General features: G+C 44.7%; 1 protein-coding gene across 1 annotated transcript in view; it reads right to left on the minus strand.

Annotated features, from left to right (window-relative positions):
• WASHC1 (WASH complex subunit 1) overlaps positions 1-15335 on the minus strand; it is a 44045-nt gene that overhangs the window by 19287 nt on the left and 9423 nt on the right. The window contains exon 2 of the mRNA XM_060245738.1: positions 193-304. Within this exon, the coding sequence (XP_060101721.1) occupies positions 193-304 (112 nt within the window). The remainder of the gene's footprint in view (positions 1-192; positions 305-15335) is intronic.

Raw genomic sequence — 15335 nt, forward strand, 5'->3', positions numbered from 1 at the left:
TTGACATCCCTGCTCTAGATCTTCTTAGTCTGGGCCACGTAAAGATGGTAAACCATGCACTGGACAGGTGACATGTTAATTCAGAAGGTGGAACTATGGATTCCGAACTTGATGTCCATCTCCCAGTTTCAGTTCCTCACCTATAAAGCAATTTAAATTTACAGTGGAGTGGCAGCAACAAACGTCCAGTACCTTAATAGCCTTCTTGCTGCCCTTTATCTTGTCGATTTTGGCTTGAGCTAGAGTGACTCTCTCATTGATTGCCCGCAACTGCGTCCGGCTGGCCTCCACTTGTTGGGAGATCCTAAGAGACAAAGATGACAGGAATCCAACTTACAATCAAACAGTGACTCGGTAATTCTTGAGGACTGTAGCCCTCGATAGAGGTTGCCCAGTCAACCACACTTTTGGGTGAGGGAGATTCTCTGTCCATTGAAGCCAAATGGAACTCAAAAGCAATCTTTAAACAGAGGGAAGAAAGTATCAAACAACAGCTCAATTTGGATGGCAGAAATAGAAATTTGCTAGGGAGGAATCAAGGGAATTCAGTATATAGGAGAGAATTCGGTAGGCCTTTTGCTGGTTTTTCCATTCTGCCCCAAGAAACTTTGTTCAGTGTGAATTCAGATGCAAGAGCACACTGTATTGAATAACCGAGATTGCTTCCTTCTGCACCTGACATTTTCCTTCCTTAAAATACCTCCTCTCCAATTTAATCCTGCTGAGCTTCTTACTAGTTCCAACAGGACCTTAGCCCAAGGCACATATAACTGCACAAACAGCATTTACAACTTCCAGGAATTAATCCAATTGTTGCTGACCAAGGGAGGTAAATCATTTCAGTCCCACTAATCCAGTAAATTCACACACGCACGGCAGAGAGATTGGTTTAGCAGAATCACAGACAAAAATGTCAGGCTCTGTGTGAAGGGGGGTGGAATAAAGCTGCAGATGCAACATTTCCTGATATAATGCCAAGGTATTGGTGTGTACATTCTCCTAAAAAGACAAGAATTTGTACCAAATAGCCCGTGCCATTTATGAAGGATAAACTGACCCAATTTGGTAGATGAATTTTTGAGATTAAAAACAGGGACTGTTGAAAAGCACTTCCCAACTGGTTGTCTTCAAGGCAGTTTGAGAGATCAGCCATGTTGGTCTTCAGTAGAACATATGTGCCCCGGAGATTGTTACGATCTGGTCGCAACATTTGCTGACCGTCCCGGGCCTGAAGGACATCCACCTTGCCTCAACCAGGGCCACGGCCTTTTCGGCCTTGGCCCCGGCTTGGTGGAATCAGCTCCCCATAGAGATCTGGGCCCTTTCTGACTTGTTACCATTTCAGAAGGCCTGTAAAACGGAGCTATTCTGCCAGGCCTTTGGCTGAGGCTGTGGGCTTCCTATTCCATCTGCTGGCCTTCCTTGCTACCATCATCCACCCATTGTATTTTTTGGACCATTAGTATACTGATTTGTAGAATGTGCCCAACTGAAGCCACCATCTATGATCTATACTTTCGTTTTATGGTTTTATTGTATTGTTCTGTATTGTTATGATTTTGATTGTAAGTTTTAACTGTTGCCTAACCTGCAGATAACCTGGTTATCTGGATAACTGTTGTTATCTGCTCTGAACCTACTTGTGGGAAAGGGTGGAATACAAGTCAGCTAAATAAATAAATACACCCAGCTAGATTCATGTCCAGTAGCACCATAGAGACCAACAAGATTCTTGGGTCATGAGCTTTTGAGAGTCAAAGATCTGATAAAAGGGAACTTTGACTCTTGAATGGTCATACTCCCACAATGCTGTTGGTTTCTAAGGTGCATTTCAACCTGAACTGAACCGTTCTCTGAGGCAGGCAGGGCTCCCTAACCATGTTGAGACTCTGGGCATAGGGTTGCCAAGTTCTCTTCAAACCCTGACGGGGGACATTCCCCTGCGCGCGCATTGTGCACGCGCAAAGAAGTGATGTCATCAAAATGCTGCAGGCTGCTCTAGGCATTTCTGGGGAAACTCTATGGTCCCCCCCGACGCTCTAGCCATTTGGGAGGTTAAAACTCTCTGGTACCTATTGTACCATAGAGTTTCCCTGGAAACTTATTATACCATAGAGTTTTCCTGGAAACGCCTAGAGTGGCCCCGCACAGGTGCCACCATTTTGATGACGTCACTTCCGGTTGACATCATCATGCCAATGACGCTGGGGGAGGTTCTCGCCTAATGTGGGCCGGTGGGTTGGGAACCTCCGGGGCAGGGGATTCCCCGCCAGGACCGAGGGCTTGGCAGCCCTATCTGGGCACTCTGGGGTTTTGAGAAAAGGTAGAAGGCACCACCAAATATGGTTTCCATGGAAGGCAGAACGAGTCACAGAATGGCCGCCACAGGGAACAATTACAAAAGGCTGGGAGGACGAAGCAGACGTAACCTCTCAAAACACTCTGTATAAGAAAAGCGCTTCAGGGTTGAGTGTTGTCACTCTGTTGTTGATAGTTTATGAAGCCGCCTCAGACTACTGGTCCACTTAGCCAAATATTGTCTGTTGGCACAAGGAGATGCTCTCTATGGCTTGTGAACTGCCCAAGATCCGTTATGTCAATACACCAAGGACAAAATCTGGAATGTTATACACACAAGCATGTGCTCAACTACTGAACTAGCAGGCCCTCGCCTCACATTCTTTTTTATTTAAAACTCCTTCCTACCTCACTTCACATGTCACTAACAACTTAGAATTACACCTAAATTACACCTAAATCCCACTGCAATCCATGGGAAAAATTAGTCGTAACCTTAATCCCCATAGAAATCATGGGACTTCAGCAGAACGACATGTTAAAAAAACGTAATTTGCAGGGCACTAAGATACCACAATGTGAATGTAACCAGTTGGGAAGCTGGTCATCCATTGTCCTATCGTGTGGAGAGGTGAATCTGCGGCCCCAAGTTTCCAATCAAGTGCAAGAATGTAGTAAAATTTTCATCACCATGTGGAAGAACAATACAGAATGAAAGAACGCATTTTAAAATGTGGAGGAGAGTGGATTGATCACACATGCGCTATATTCAAGCTAGGGGTGAGAGTTCCAGGTTGGGAAATGCCTGGAGATTTTGAGGGTGCAGCCTGAAGACGGCAGGGTTTGGGGTGGAGAGGGACTTCAGTGGAGTAGAGTACCATAGAGTTCTCCTTCCGAAGCAGCCATTTTCTCCAGGTGAACAGATCTCTATCGCCTGGAGATCAGTTGTAATACTAGGGTATCTCCAGCTACCCCCTGGAAGTTGCAACACTAAAGAAATATACCATGGGCAATTAACGAATGACAATCATCTATGTCAATTCACAATGTTTTCCCAATAATATTTCTTAAAGTGACAGCATAGAATTCATAAATCGCAAGTATAACCGTCAGTATTTAAATTGCAGCATAGAAAGCATATCCAAATAGCAATCCCAATATAATTTCTTCAAAAACATATGCAGTTATTCATAACACAGACATAAAGTGCATACGGTTATATAATAGGGTTGCCAATCCCCAGGTGGGGGCAGGGGATCCCCTGGTTTGGAGACCCTCCCCCCGCTTCAGGTTCGTCAGAAAGAGGGGGGAGGGGAGGGAAATGTCTGCTGGGAACTCTATTATTCCCTATGGAGATTTATTCCCATAGAAAATCATGGAGAATTGATCTGCGGGTATCTGGAGCTCTGGGGGGGCTGTCTTTTGGGGTAGATGCACCAAATTATCAGTATAGCATCTAGTACCTCTCCCCAAAATGCCCAAGTTTCAAAAAGATTGGACCAGGGGGTCTGATTCTATGAGCCCCAAACGAAGGTGCCCCTATCCTTCATTATTTCCTATGGAAGGAAGGAATTAAAAAGGTGTGCCGTCCCTTTAAATGTGATGGCCAGAACTCCCTTTGGAGTTCAATTATGCTTGTCACAACCTTGATCTTGGCTCCACTCTTAATGTCTCCTGGCTCCACCCCCAAAGTCCCCAGATATTTCTTGAATTGGACTTGGCAACCCCATCATATAATAACATCCAAAAGTGCCTGCGCCTGTACAAACAGCTGCATATAGTCAGGAATCGTTTTGTAGGAAAATAGGTGATGGAGCTCCTCCAGGGATTGTTATGCAGCTGCACATACTATTCAATGGACAATGAGGTGGCACTCTCAGAAAGGTGCAGGAGCTGTGCTCCTGTGAGCTCCCACTGAATCTGAGGCCTGCATGTAGTCAATAAGCAATACATTTTGAAGACTTTAGAAGTGCCTGTGCCAATGCAGATTGCTTCAAACGGCCGATAATTGTGACTACTTGAAACCACCTCTAATGAAGCCCGGGGCCGACTTCCTGGATCGCCATTTCTGAAACTTTTTCAGAGACAGGTCCATAGGTAGTCTATGAGCTCTCCATAATTGAAATACAACAGTTTTGAACAAACACAGTTCTTCAGAGCGTGTCGCTCCTGGAAGTTGACAACCCTAATTCAGATGCATTTTTTCTTAGTTGAGGGATATATGTGTTTAGACCTCTTCCAACTATATCTGCAGTAAAAGTTCAAGATCTCCTAGACACGTCCAGTTTATAAAATAGCTGCATGCGCACTGTGGTAGTTTACTACTTGGCAAACAATTGCCTGCATTTATCCTATGCTACCCCTCATACTGCATTTTACAACCAACATTAACCCTTTGTGGGGGAAACGGGAGAATTTCCATGTGCTAATCAGCAAGTAGGCTGAATGCCTCCTCTCTAGAAAGAACGCCTGAAAGTATTCCCCACACCTGAAAAAACCTGGTGTTCCTTCAGTTCAGTTATTAAGGACAAATGTGATATTCATTCATTCTGTGACAGATAAACCTGAGATTGATACTGGCAGTTCAAATAAACTAACGGTTGCCCCGTCCCAGATTTCCAGAGGCATCGGAAGATAAATAAGCAAGAGATGAAAGTGCAGTGGTACCATGATGATTGGGGCCCGATAAGGACCTCAGACAGGTTGTCTCTTAGCCGTAGAGCAGTAAACAGTGCTGTTAATCTGCAGGCCATCCTGATAAGCCATCACTCATGGTTATCTCTCTTTTGGGATTCTTGTTGGAGGGAACACAAAGCAATTATTGTGGCACCTTACAGACAGACTTTCAGGGAACGGAGTTTTGCTACATAACTGCCAAGCAACAAAAAACATCAAAACAGAAATATCCAAAAGGAACCATGGATCTGTGAAACCTCTTGTGGGACATGAGAGTGTTGGACCGAGTGGGCCACTGGCCTGATCCAGCGTGGCTTCTCTTACATTCACGGCCAGTCAGCAGGAGCAAGAGGAGAAGCAAAGGTACAATCAACAGGGTGGGGGAAACAACATCCAAACCAGTGTGGGAAACCATTCACTTCACAGGTGATATTACTTCTAAATTAAAGGCATGAAAATCAGGGCGTTGACCAGAGAAAGGGGTGGAGACTAATTTATAAAGCTGATTAAAAGTAGTCTGCCCGTGGCGCAGAGTGGTAAAGCTGCAGTACTACAGTCAAAGCTCTCTGCTCGCGACCTGAGTTCGATCCTGGCAGAAGCTAGGTTCAGGTAGCTGGCTCAAGGTTGACTCAGCCTTCCATCCTTCCGAGGTCAGTAAAATGAGCACCCAGCTTGCTGGGAGGAATGTGTAGATGACTGAGGAAGGCAATGGCAAACCATCCCATAAAAAGTCTGCCGTGAAAACATTGTGATGCAACATCACCCCAGAGTCGGAAACATGGGACTACCTTTACTTTTTTACCTCCGTGCCACCACTCTGGTAAGGGCTTGTATGGGAGGGCCAAGAACACCCACTCAACCCTTGTGTTTTCCCTATTAGCAACTGTGACTGAAGAGACTCAGGCAGTTTAACAACAGCAAGTTTATTATAAGTGCTGCAGGACAACAAGTGCACAGTGCACTGTGAATATAGAATATAGCAGGGATGGTCAACGGTAGCCCTTCAGATATTTTTTGCCTACAACTCCCATCAGCCCCAGGCATTGGCCACGTGTGCTTCTAAACTGTGTGCTTCTAAACTGTATTTATTTTGGCTGCTGTGTGTGTCTGAGTGTATGTGTGAGAGAGGAATAGAAGTGCAGACTGCTGAATGAGAGAATGAAGACTGCATTTAGGGGAAATGCACTGCTGTATTTTTATTTATTTATTTTAGGAAATGGGAAAGTCTCCTGGCCCCACCCCAAAAGTTCCCGGCTATTTCCTGGTTTAGACTTGGCAACCCTAATCCTACCTCCACTTCAGAAAGTTGCTGAATGAACTCGGGCCTGTCACAACATACCTCACAGGAGTTTTTGCTGCTGTTGTAAGATGAAACAGAGCCCAGGAAAACGATATAAGCCGCTTTGGATCTCCAGAGGGAAGAAAGACAGGCTATGATATTTGTTATAAATCTAGGTTTGCATAAAGCTCATCAACAAAAAATGATCAGTCTTGGTGTCGCTTCACTGGGTGTCACTGCAAGTCTTTGGACAGGAGGTGGAACTGTGCATTCAGTATTCAAACTATCACTGAATACTGAAATCCTGAGCTAGGGTAGACAAGAGGCGCAAGGAACAGTCAAGCCCCTGGTTCTCAATAAGTGTGTGGGAAGCTGCTCAGTACACAGGGGGGGTTGCATACAGGCCATCTAATGCTAAAGAGATAAGTCATACAAGGGTCATTTGCAATCAGCAGCTGGTTCCTGGGTATGCACAATCGACAGGTAATAATTCACTCCCACAAAGAGAAGGGCCAGAAAGAATGGGAGGTGAGGCAATTACAGCTGAACATCAGAAACGTCAAGAGAAGCCGTGAAGTAGACCTCCCTAGAATACCAAGCAATTCCAATTTCATGTCTCTAGTACAAAAGTAAATGATCAGCCAAGGAGAAAGAACATTACAGAGCGGAATGAGAAATGAACAGCACAGGAAGATAAAGCAACTCAAGTATTAAATGACTTTTCCCTAAGACCTACTGCATATGTATAGGAAAGGGCAGCAAAGAGGGAAGTCGGGTAGGGGTGGGGAACTGGTCTTCAGACGGAGCAAACATCCACCCAGGGAAGTCCTGTAGTTTCTCATGATGAATGAAAACAGGCTGGCAAAGGCTCCCAAAGACAATTCTATAATTTACCAAAATGTATTTATAAGATACACATGCTTGCCTCTCTAGAGAACCTTTTTCAATGGGCATTAAGAGACGAGTGCAAGGCAGAATTCCCTGCAGAAAAGTCTCATGGAAGTTCTGGACTGGACAAAAATGGTGCAGAAGTTCTTTTTTTCTGACTAAGTTATGAGATCAGGTAGCAAGGAGGAGGCAGGAAAGATTACTATCTATGATGGGTCAAGGTGACAGCAAGGACAATTGGATTATCAAGGGATATATTCTGTGATTCTGTTCTGATGATGAAGCAGCAAAGAATTTGGAAGTAAAGAAAGAATTCGGCATTCAGCTTTCTTTCTTTTTAAAACTGAGTTTCCAGCTCATATGATTAGGAAGGTAAGCTGGCCACTTATGGGCACTGTCTGGTAAGTCTCAGAAGCCAGGTGAATTTCCAGTGGTCACCGCTGTTGCTTCTTCCATACAACTAACACAAGTAAATTTATTAGCATTTCATCACTTTTTTTCATTGAATCCACTAAAGTTGTTTGTAAGATCCATAACAGACAGTAAACCCTTTTTTGCAGCCAAGCCACAAATGACTCATGGCAACCCCTGGCGGGGTTTTCAAGGCAAGAGACATTCAGAGCTGGTTTGCCATTGCCGGCCTGTGCATCATGATCCTGGTATTCCCTGGAGGTCTCCCATCCAAGGTTTTTTTTTTTTTGTAGCAGGAGCTCCTTCACATATTAGGCTACACCCCCCTGATGTAGCCAATCCTCCAAGAGCTTACAGTAGGCCCTGTAAGAAGAGTCCTGTAAGCTCTCGGAGGATTGGTTAAATCAGGGGAATGTAGCCTAATGTGCAAAGGAGTTCCTGCTACAAAAAAAGCCCTGCCTCATCCAATTACCAGTCAAGGCCAATCCTGCTTTTTAAATAGGTCTATTAAAGGTTACAATTGATAGAATTTAAAGCGTAAGAAAAACAGACCCACAAGGAAAAATGAGAGAAAAAGGGAGTACAAGTGGGGGGAAAACCCCCACAGAATTTTAAAAGACTTGAGCTTAACCCACAAACACATGAAAAAGAAATTGTTGTAAACCACTTTGAGCCTTCATTGGGGAGAAAAAGGGAGCATAAAACTCTAAAATGAATACGGCAAGCTCAAAGCAGAGAGAAGGTCCAAATAGCACATAGGGAATATAACACACACACACACACCCCCCCCCCACAAATACAACAAAGCAAACAAATTTCACAGAAACAGAGATCATGTAGTCACTCTGAACCTGAAAGATGAAAGCAAGAGAAGGCAAAAACCAGGTATGGTGATCCAGAAAATTTGCTGATGGTTTTTAAACATCACCATCCCTCAATCAAAATGACACTAAGCAAAAAAAAAATCCCCCACATTCCTTTAATCTGAATAATTTACAGAAGCTCAACAATTCAGCTTTTATTGGTGAGGAATTTTCATCTTTTTTAAAAAATAAAAACATATGGCTACATAGTTTAGGGACATTAAACCATAAAAATCTGCCCAGGACAAGAAACAGAGATATGCATTGCAGCCATCTTGAATACAAATCCTACTGAAGATCAAAAGCTCAGCTAGTCAGGCCCTGATGCTCTCTATTTTTTAATTTTTACCAAACCCCCCTTCCCCCTTGAACTCCACTTTCCTGTCAGAAATCAGCATTAATATATGTATTGTCCAATTTTGTGAGAATAGTGACATCACTGTGATGGAAAGAATGACATCCTATAGAGGTCATTCTGGGAAACACAATGAAGATTTTGTGCATTCTGTACCCTCGTCCCCATCCCATGACAAAGACCATGACAGTGAGGCCAAGCTATCCAATTTCAGTCTATGGGGGCACACTTTCTTTTTAACATCACTTCAACAGAGGCAGTGTGGCATCGTGACTAGAATGCTGGATTTAGAGTGGGAAGACCTACGATCAAATCTCCCCTCAGTCACGTAATTCATTGTATGATCTTTGGACATTTAACAGTTTCAGCTTAAATTAACTCACAGCATTGTTAGGAGAATCAGGAGGGATAAGAACATAAAAAGAGCCTTGCTGGATCAGACCAGTGGTCCATCTATTCCAGCATCCTGTCTCACACAGTGGTCAACCAGTTCCTTTGGGATGGCCAACAAAAGGGCAGAGAGGCCAAGGTTGTGCGTGTGTGTGGCTCAGTGGTAGAGCCTCTGCTTGGCATGCAGAAGGTCCCAGGTTCAATCCCTGGAATTTCCAGTTAAAAGATCTGGCAGTAGATGATGTGAAAGACCTCTGCCTGAGACCCCTGGAGAGCTGCTGCCAATCTGGGTAGATAACACTGATTTTGACGGACCAAGGACCTGAGTCAGTGTAAGACAGCTTCATGTGTTCATGTGATGTTGCCTCCTGACTCTGGGATTCAGAAGCTTGGTGCCTCTGAATGTGGAGGTTCCCCTCAGTCACCATAGCGTGTAGCTATTGATAGACTTCTCCTTCAATCCCATTAAAGCTGTTTATTACTATAAGAACATCAGAAGGATGTATGCCACCTTGAGTTCCTGGAAGAACCACCTCAGACCCCCAAGTGCTAGTGACTTGGAAAAAATAAATTACTGCTCCCATAGACACTTCTGAGGTGGGCGGGTAAGCCTCCCACTTCTCATTATGGCAGTAGTATATGAGAGATTTAGTAGATATTCTGCCTTCTTGCTGTCAGTCAGCCAAAGGTAGCAGGTTCTTTAGGCCCTCTCCTGGCCTGCTGGCCTTCCTTTTTTGTGATGGGGTAGCCAAGTCTGAGAGAAAATGGCAGAAAAGCTCCAAGCCAGGCTATGTCAGGGCAAAGGGGGTAGACATGGGATAGTGTGCCCATGCTGAGTTGCGCTCAGACATCCCTGTATGCTTTAGACTTCTTTTTTTGCCATCATTGTAAACAGGATGATACACCTCTAGCTTTAGCTGGGAAACAGACTGGCTGTTTTTCTCCTTTGGCCCTATCTCAGACTGCTGGCGGCCATTTTCCAGAGCGGACCTGGAGAAGACGAGGTAGCCTCTGCCCATCCAAAGGCCTGGAGAGGGCAGTAATGTAACAAATTCCTCACCAGCTCCATTCTGTTATTTGCTCCTTGTGAAAGTACAGAACGAAGCAGGCCGACATTTGCAATTTATGGCTGCTCCGAGACTCATTTAGAAGTCCATTATAAAATGCCAGTTCCCCTCAAAAGTTTTCAAAGTGGCAAATTGCCGTGCATGTTTTTTCCCTCAGAAAAGCCAAATAAGTTCAAGTATTCAGTAATCCTTGGGGGGTGGGGGGTGAGAAGGGCTCTTCACAGCTTTCTGCTCTTTCCCACCCTTCACATTTAAACAGCTCCTTCACATCTTATTTAATGTCTGAGTAAGTGTAATCAGAAGCCTGGTGGGCAGAAAACCCCTGAGAAAACATAATCAAGATTTCTTTCCCCCCATTAAGCTATTGGTTATTATCCTAATTAATGTTTATCACACTTTGATTACTACTTGAGCCTGATTTGCAGATGTTGGAAGTGGCAAGAGACAGAGCCGCTCGCTTGTAGAAGAGATCAGAGTGGAGAGGGCGCACACAAGGCACACCATGCCCAAACCCTTGTGGGCAAGTAAAATGCCACAGGGCACCTACTGAATATACATCTCTTCTGGTTGCTGAACCAAATAAAGCACTTATTGAGCATTTAAAAAAACAGCAATTCCTAGAGTTGCCAATCCCCAGTTGGGGGCAGGGGATCCCCCGGTTTGGAGGCTTCCCCACCCCCCCGCTTCAGGGTTATCAGAAAGTGGAGGGGGGAGGGAAATGTCTGCTGAGCACTCTATTATGCCTTGTAGAGACCGATTCCCATAGGATATCATGGAGAATTGATCCATGGGTAGGGGCTCTATGGGGCTCAGGTAGAGGCACCAAAACTTCAGCATAGCATCCAGTGCTTCTCCTCAAAATACCCTCCAAGTTTTAAAAAAGATTGGACTGTGGGGGTCTAATTCTATGAGTCCCAGAAAAAGGTGCCCCTATCCTTCATTAATTCCAAATGGAGGGAAGGCATTTAAAAGATGTGTGCTCCCTTTAAATGTGATTGCCAGAACTCCCTTTGGAGTTCAATTGGGCTTGTCACACCCTTGCTCCTGGCTCCACGCCCAAAGTCTCCTGGCTCCACCTCCAAAATTCCCAGATATTTCTTGAGCTGGACTTGGCAACCCTAGCAATTCCCAGAGTCCTTTCTTTATCTTAGCCATCCCGAAACCTCTATAGCTTGCAACTTTCCCCTTCTGGCAGCTCCACTGTTATTGTATGAACTGTCCAAGAGCTGCAACGGGGGTCTCCTCCACGCTCCATGGCACCTGCTGACACCTCTCCTGAGCCCACCAACTGTTTTCAGAAACTGAGAGGAGCCAAATGGGGCTTTTGTCCAGCAGGGCTTCTGATTGGCTGTACAGATTTTTATTAAAAAACATGTATGCATGTATAATATGTATTGTTTTAATTGTTGAACTGCCTGTGCTGTGAGCCGCCCTGAGCTTGCTTCGGCGGGGAGGGCGGGATACAAATTAAATATTATTATTATTGTTATTACTAGCAACATCGTTTACATGCACAAGGTGGTTTGGGAGTTTGGAGAAGAAAAATGTCTGCTGAAGCCCTTTTGCATGTGGCTCTGTGCTCAAGGAGGAAAGCTTACAGAAGGAAACAAAATATTGACAAAAATTTAACCAACCGGGGAGGGAAACCTACGTGCGCTCAAGTGCTGTCACCAATTTACCTCCTAACCTTGAGCTCCAGCTTCTCTACCGGTGCAGCGGCGAAGCCACAAGGAAAGATCTCATCTGACTGTCTGAAGAATTAAAGCCTGTAAAATTGACTTGGAAATATCGAGCAGGCGGTTATGTAAGTGCACAAAAATCAATCATTCTGGGAAAAAACTTGTTTTTGGTGGATTTGCAAGTTCCGTTTGCACACATCAAATATTCCCCTTTTTTCCTTTTTGGGTCACGAAGCTGGCAAAAAGCTACCTGCTCACCCAATCTTTTGTCGCAGTGGCACTGTGCGCTGAAGTTTTCGGCACAAAGAAATCAAGTCAACTTAACAGAAGTCTCACAAATAAAACAGGTGCGTGGGCTAATGGAAATGTAAACACAGCCGACATTTTAAAAACGCATGTTGGGAGACCTAGGGCTGCAGCGCCATATTGAGTGGCCGTTCAGTGGCAGAAACAGGAAAGCAGGCAGATGGCTGTGCCCAACCCGTCTGCAGTACTTATTCCCACCCCCCACCCCCTGGGGGAGACTTTATGTATGAAAGAACACTCTTGTCATGCAAGTACCTGCTTGAAGTTGGACAGCCCAGGTGCAGGTTCCCAAGGAACTAGACTGTTGTAAGCATTAAATTGCCCTCACTGTTACAACACGGCACTTTTGTTCAAACGCTGCCATTTGCTATTTGTAAGTATTGATCTCCCCAGGCTTCTAGTCGCCGGAATAAACATTACAAACAACCATGTTTCTAACTGAAACCTGTAATTCCATGACCTTCACCTCAAGCCAGCGAGTCTCCAAACTGGCTACTGCAAACATCTTTGCCAGAAAGCTGACAGATACACAATACCGAGCAAAAGTATAAAATCAAGCCAATTTGGATGGCGGCCTTCATTAAACGATGCCATCATGTATATAATTAGAACTACATTTTCAGGATGATGGCCCATGCACAAAGAGGAAGGGGAAAAACCTTATATATACAAAAGGCAGCTTCAGAAGCACCAGTACTTGCAATGTGCGTTTTGGAGACTGCAGATGTGTACCTTCTTCAGTTTTTCACTTCACAGATCCAATCTGTTAGTAAAGTTGCCTCTTCTGTCTACACCACCTCTAAAACCCAACCCCTCTCTAGGTGCCAAGGTTGCTCTTGCTCTGCTTACACCTTGAGTTATTTTAAACCTTGACTACTGCAGTGTTCTCATTCTTGGGTTACCCATTCCTCATCTCCAGCCTTTCGTTTTTATTTTTGCTTCGGCTTGGTTTGTCCCATCAACTGCTCTGATCACAGTGCACCTTGCTTTATCCATCTTGATTTGTTATCTACCAGGCTTCTTATTCTGATTTTAGAAGGCCACCCATTTACATCAAGCTTTTGTTTATTGAAAAAATCTAATAGCTCAATCCCATGCAGAATTACTCTAGTCCAAGCCTATGCACAGGACTACATTCTCAGACTGCATTTCAATAGAAGGCTGCCCACAAAGTAATCTGCAACAATCTAGAGATGTAAACTGCAACCTATACAACCACCAAGATTAAACCCATCAAAATGTTACATGGCATTAAATCAGGAGTAAGAAGTTTCCAGCAATCCCCAAGCAGCCAGGGGAATAAAGTACCTCCACCAGACCCTGAAAGGAGACCAATGGCAAAATGTGTATGACTTCCTGCAGGAGGGCATCTCACAGCTCTGGGGCCATCACAGAAAAGGCTATGTTTGGGGGGCAGATGACCACTTACCCTCCCCAAAGGAAGGAATTCTGTGAAGGGCCTCACTAGAACTTACAGCTGGGAAAAGCAAGTGGGAAGAGCAACCAGGACGCCAGCTAAACAGCCAGTGTGCTGGTAGTTAGAGTTTGAATCTCCACTCTTGCCATGGACGTTCAGGGGGTGACCTTGGGCCAGTCACACCCTCTCAGCCTGGCCTACCTGGCAGGGTTGTTGTGAGGGTACAATGGAGGAGAGGAAAAATGATGTCAGCCACTTTGGGTCTCCATCAGGGAGAAAGGCAGAGAAGAAATGTATTATATATTGTCGAAGGCTTTCACGGTCGGAGTCCATTGGCTGTGGTAGATTTTCTGGGCTGTGTGGCTGTGGTCTTGGCATTGTGAGACCTGAAGTTTTGCCAACAACTGTGACTGGCATCCTCAGAGGTGTAACCCAGAAAGCTTGAGTTCTCTCTGGGTCAAATTGAGAAGAAGTTGGTAGGCATGTAATTTATATCTACTCAGGCAGGTGAGGTAGGGCTGAGTCACAGCCCAGGAAGCTCTCACAAGATATTGACTCAGCCCTACTCCCTACTCGTTTAAACACGCTGGCTGTTTGGCCTAATACTTAAGAGAAATTGCTAAGAGGATTATTGAAGCTTGAAGAAGCTCAGTTGCTAAAAGGATTATTGCAGCTTGAAGAAGCTCACGCGAAACAAGGGTTCAGTACAACCTTGCCCTTGGAAACTTCGATTATTGGCTGCATTTTTTGACAAACATTAAACATCTGGAGTACTACACCAGGATTTCATGGAATGAGATGGGAAGTTTTACCACAGGATGAAAAGAAGGACTCTTGGTGCTAATGCTTCCTTTTTCATTAAGGACTAAAAGTTATGGTTGCTTTGTAATTTATGATGGTGGAATGTATATGAGTATGTTTATCTTTGTTGACTTTGTATAATTCAATAATAGAAGCTGGTTTTCACGGTGGGTTATGTACCTTTATTTTTCTGTCCTTTTGCCGTGTTACTCTCCGTGTGTTGTACATTCCATGTTCAAGCAGGTCTACAGACAGGAGATTCACATGCCCAGCCTCATAATATATTGCTACAGTAGCAGGAAAAACTGTACCCTCCAAAATTCTCCCTTTGTACAACTATTAGAGGGGCAACGTGGGGAAGGTGGTGTGGTATAGACAGATCTCGTCAGATCTTGGAAGCGAAGCAGGATTGGTACTTGGATTGGATGGGAGACCACCAAGACGGACTTTGCAGAGGAAGGCAATGGCAGCGTCTCACCTGCCTTGAAAGCCTCTTGCTTGATTCGCCTTAAGTCGCTTGCAGTTTGACAGCACTACATGAACGAAATTACAGGTGCAAAAGTTCTGTCCTTGCTAGTCTTGAAACAGGCTATAATAAGGGAATCTAAATTAAGGAAAGCTAACTGTTAGCCAACAGGCTACGTCTGGTTTCGCCTCCATTTTTTCATCCTCCTCCAATGACTGAATGCAGAATCCTGGATGATGAGAGACCCACACCACCCCTAGAAAAATAAGGGGACGCCTCCAGGGGATGCCCCACTAGAGTCCCCTGGGGAAAACCCTTAGTTTCCTGATTTGGGAGGACAACCAGTTTCCTCAGCCAAGGGTGCGGACTCTTCCTAGCCACGCTGCTCTGGAAAGAGAAGATGTTACGGAGCCTGTCCTTCCCATACTGAAGAAGCTAG

The sequence above is a fragment of the Heteronotia binoei genome, chromosome 8 (assembly GCF_032191835.1).
Source record: "Heteronotia binoei isolate CCM8104 ecotype False Entrance Well chromosome 8, APGP_CSIRO_Hbin_v1, whole genome shotgun sequence".
NCBI classification, from domain to species: domain Eukaryota; kingdom Metazoa; phylum Chordata; class Lepidosauria; order Squamata; family Gekkonidae; genus Heteronotia; species Heteronotia binoei.